The 2,982-nt window shown below is 34.1% G+C and overlaps 1 protein-coding gene across 1 annotated transcript; it reads left to right on the top strand.

Annotated features, from left to right (window-relative positions):
- Positions 1 to 995: 995 nt before the first annotated feature.
- LOC111160940 (family with sequence similarity 46 member D) lies at positions 996 to 2,168 on the top strand. Its single transcript, XM_022524339.1, has one exon. It carries the CDS (start codon positions 996 to 998, stop codon positions 2,166 to 2,168), a length of 1,173 nt encoding a protein of 390 aa, XP_022380047.1.
- Positions 2,169 to 2,982: the final 814 nt, after the last annotated feature.

The raw sequence follows: 2,982 nt of genomic DNA, 5'->3' as shown, positions 1-2,982 counted from the left end.
CATCACCCAATTACCCCATCTCCCTCCAACCTCCCGTACAGCTATCTTCATTTTGTTTCCTAAAGTTTAGAGTTTCTCATGGTTTTTCTCCCAATTATTATTTCCAGAACCAACATTTCTTAAAAGGTTACTGGACACATAGAAGAGGTGATGAATTGGGTACCATCCTTATCCTCAAATTCAAGGAATTCATACCCTAATGGATATGTAGTATCCATTAGTAATTGTCTTTAAAATTTGAGCTGTAGTATATGTGAAATATGGTTTCATATGTACCCCAAATATATATTCATATATATGTATGAAATGCCCTAAAGCTTTTGGGTTAAGGATGCTATATATTGCTTCTAAACATTATGCCTTCAGTCAGCTGGGTCTAACACACACACACATGCTCTTTGATCTCACTTTAAATTCATGGTGATTAATGTCAATGATGTACTATGGTAATTTCATGACAAAAATTATACCAAATATAATCACTATAATATTTACACAAAGATTGAGGTCACCATTTTACATAAAAAATAATTACAGCTCTCACAATTCCCTCAGAATGTTTGTTTGCATGCACCAATGGCTCTAACAATTCTGACTTAATCATAGTGGCTTCTATTTCACTTATTTAACTATAGAGAACAAACTGATGGTTACCAGAGGGAAGGTGGGTGGGAGGATGGGTAAAATAGGTGATGGGGATTAAGGAGTACACTTACTATGATGAGCACTGGCTGTTGAACAAGTGTTGAATTACTATATTGTACACATGAAACTAATATTACAATGTATGTTAACTGTAATTTAAATAAAAACTTTAAAAAATAAATTTAAACACAGGTACAGTGACAATTTTCTCTATAGCATTAGCTTTGTTTATGTTGAGGGTAAGTCTGTTTTTAACTCTTTCATGTGCTTTAGATATAACACTGATTTTGCAATGCTAACATTTCCTCTCAATGTTTTGCTTGCTTTTTAGTTGATCTACTGTCTTTACAATGTCTGAAATCAGATTTAGCAATCTCGTTTGGGATCAAGTTATAACACTGAATCAAGTGTTAGATGAAGTAATTCCAATTCATGGAAGGGGGAATTTCCCCACACTAGAGGTAAAACCAAAATATATCATTCAAGTTGTGAAAAATCAATTGATAAAGCAAGGGATTATTGTTAAAGATACCCGACTGAATGGATCCACAGCAAGTTATATACTTGCAAGCCACAGTGGAATCAGCTATAAGGATCTAGATGTTATTTTTGGTGTTGAACTACCAAGCGATCAGGAATTTCAAGTTGTTAAAGATGCAGTTCTTGGCTGTCTGCTTGACTTTTTACCAAAAGGTGTAAAAAAGGAAAAGATCACCCTAAAGACCATGAAAGAGGTTTATGTGCAAAAGATGGTCAAAGTCTGCAATAAGCACGATCGTTGGAGTCTCATTTCTCTTTCAAACAACACTGGAAAGAATGTAGAACTAAAATTTGTGAATTCGCTCAGACGACAATTTGAATTTAGTGTTGATTCCTTTCAAATTGTTTTGGATCCCATGTTAGAATTCTACAGTGACAAAAATGCCAAACTAACCAAAGAATCCTATCCCGTTGTGGTAGCTGAAAGCATGTATGGAGACTTCCAAGAAGCAATGACACATTTGCAATACAAGCTTATATCTACTAGAAAACCTGAAGAGATTAGAGGTGGTGGCCTTCTGAAGTACAGCAACTTGCTGGTTCGTGACTTTAAGCCAGCTTGTGAAGCAGAAATCAAGACACTGGAACGTTATATGTGTTCTAGATTCTTCATTGATTTTCCTGATGTAGCAGAACAGCAAAAGAAAATTGAATCGTACCTCCGTAACCATTTCATAGGTGAAGAAAAGAGCAAATATGACTACCTTATGACCTTGCGTGGAGTTGTAAATGAAAGCACTGTTTGTCTCATGGGTCATGAAAGAAGGCAGACACTCAATATGATAACCCTTATGGCTCTAAAAGTACTTGGAGAACAGAATATACTACCCAATACAGATAATGTAACTTGTTTTTATCAGCCTGCTCCATACTTAGCTGCTGAGGGAGGGTATCCTACTTATTATGTAACATCTGGACCACCACCTATTTTCTTTCAGCCATACCACCCACTGCACTTTTATGTGCCAAATGGTATGGTTTAAAAACAAACACATACAACAGAAACTTCGCTTTAATTAAACACCTCATAAAGCAAGTTTCCAAAATCCATAAAATTTAAGATCTATTTTTATTTTTGTGCAGTTACCAACTATTTTCCATCAATTATAGCCTAAACCATTATAGTAAATAGAATATCATCTATGAACTGGCCACTCTAAATTATTTTCAAGTGTTATTGATTAGCTATTATAACTTTCAAATGTTGTGGACCACTTAAAATGATTTTCAAATCTCACTAAGTCTTAAGTAAGACTTTCAAAGTTGCTCTGACAAATACATTACAGATGCCTGCATCTTTGATTAAAATATAATAGAACAGACACATGTATTAAGTTCCAACGATACAGTAAATACAAGTGCCACCACTTTGGTGTTTAATCCCTTTGTTTAATTCACTTCATTTTTTCTAGTGAATATTACCATCAGTGAATTTTCAGTACTTAACAAAAATACCTAATTTCAAAGGCAACAGATGCAGAAGAGATAAAACTCTGGACTTTACAAGCACTTAATTTGTTTTCCAATTAAATTGGGTTAGATACAAAATCTTACTATGGTTTGAAGGAACATTGAAAAAACTGGTTCTGAAGAACACTGGACATTAGTAATTAGTCAACTGTTGAATAAGTTAGTTATTTTTTTGATCTGAAGAATAATACCATCCAGCTGTAAAACCAATACTGCAATCAGTTTTATAGGTTTCTTCATTTTTCCCACTAACTAAGTTGAAAAGAATGGAAATGACCAACTCTGAATGTGAAAATTTTCTGTCATCTGTTAGAGACTCTAAATGGC

This window comes from Enhydra lutris, unplaced genomic scaffold (genome assembly GCF_002288905.1).
Source record: "Enhydra lutris kenyoni isolate GAN:26980312 unplaced genomic scaffold, ASM228890v2 scaffoldscaffold79, whole genome shotgun sequence".
Taxonomy (NCBI): domain Eukaryota; kingdom Metazoa; phylum Chordata; class Mammalia; order Carnivora; family Mustelidae; genus Enhydra; species Enhydra lutris.
Note: the sequence above shows the minus strand (reverse complement) of the source record. Positions and strands in the feature narration are given on the sequence as shown.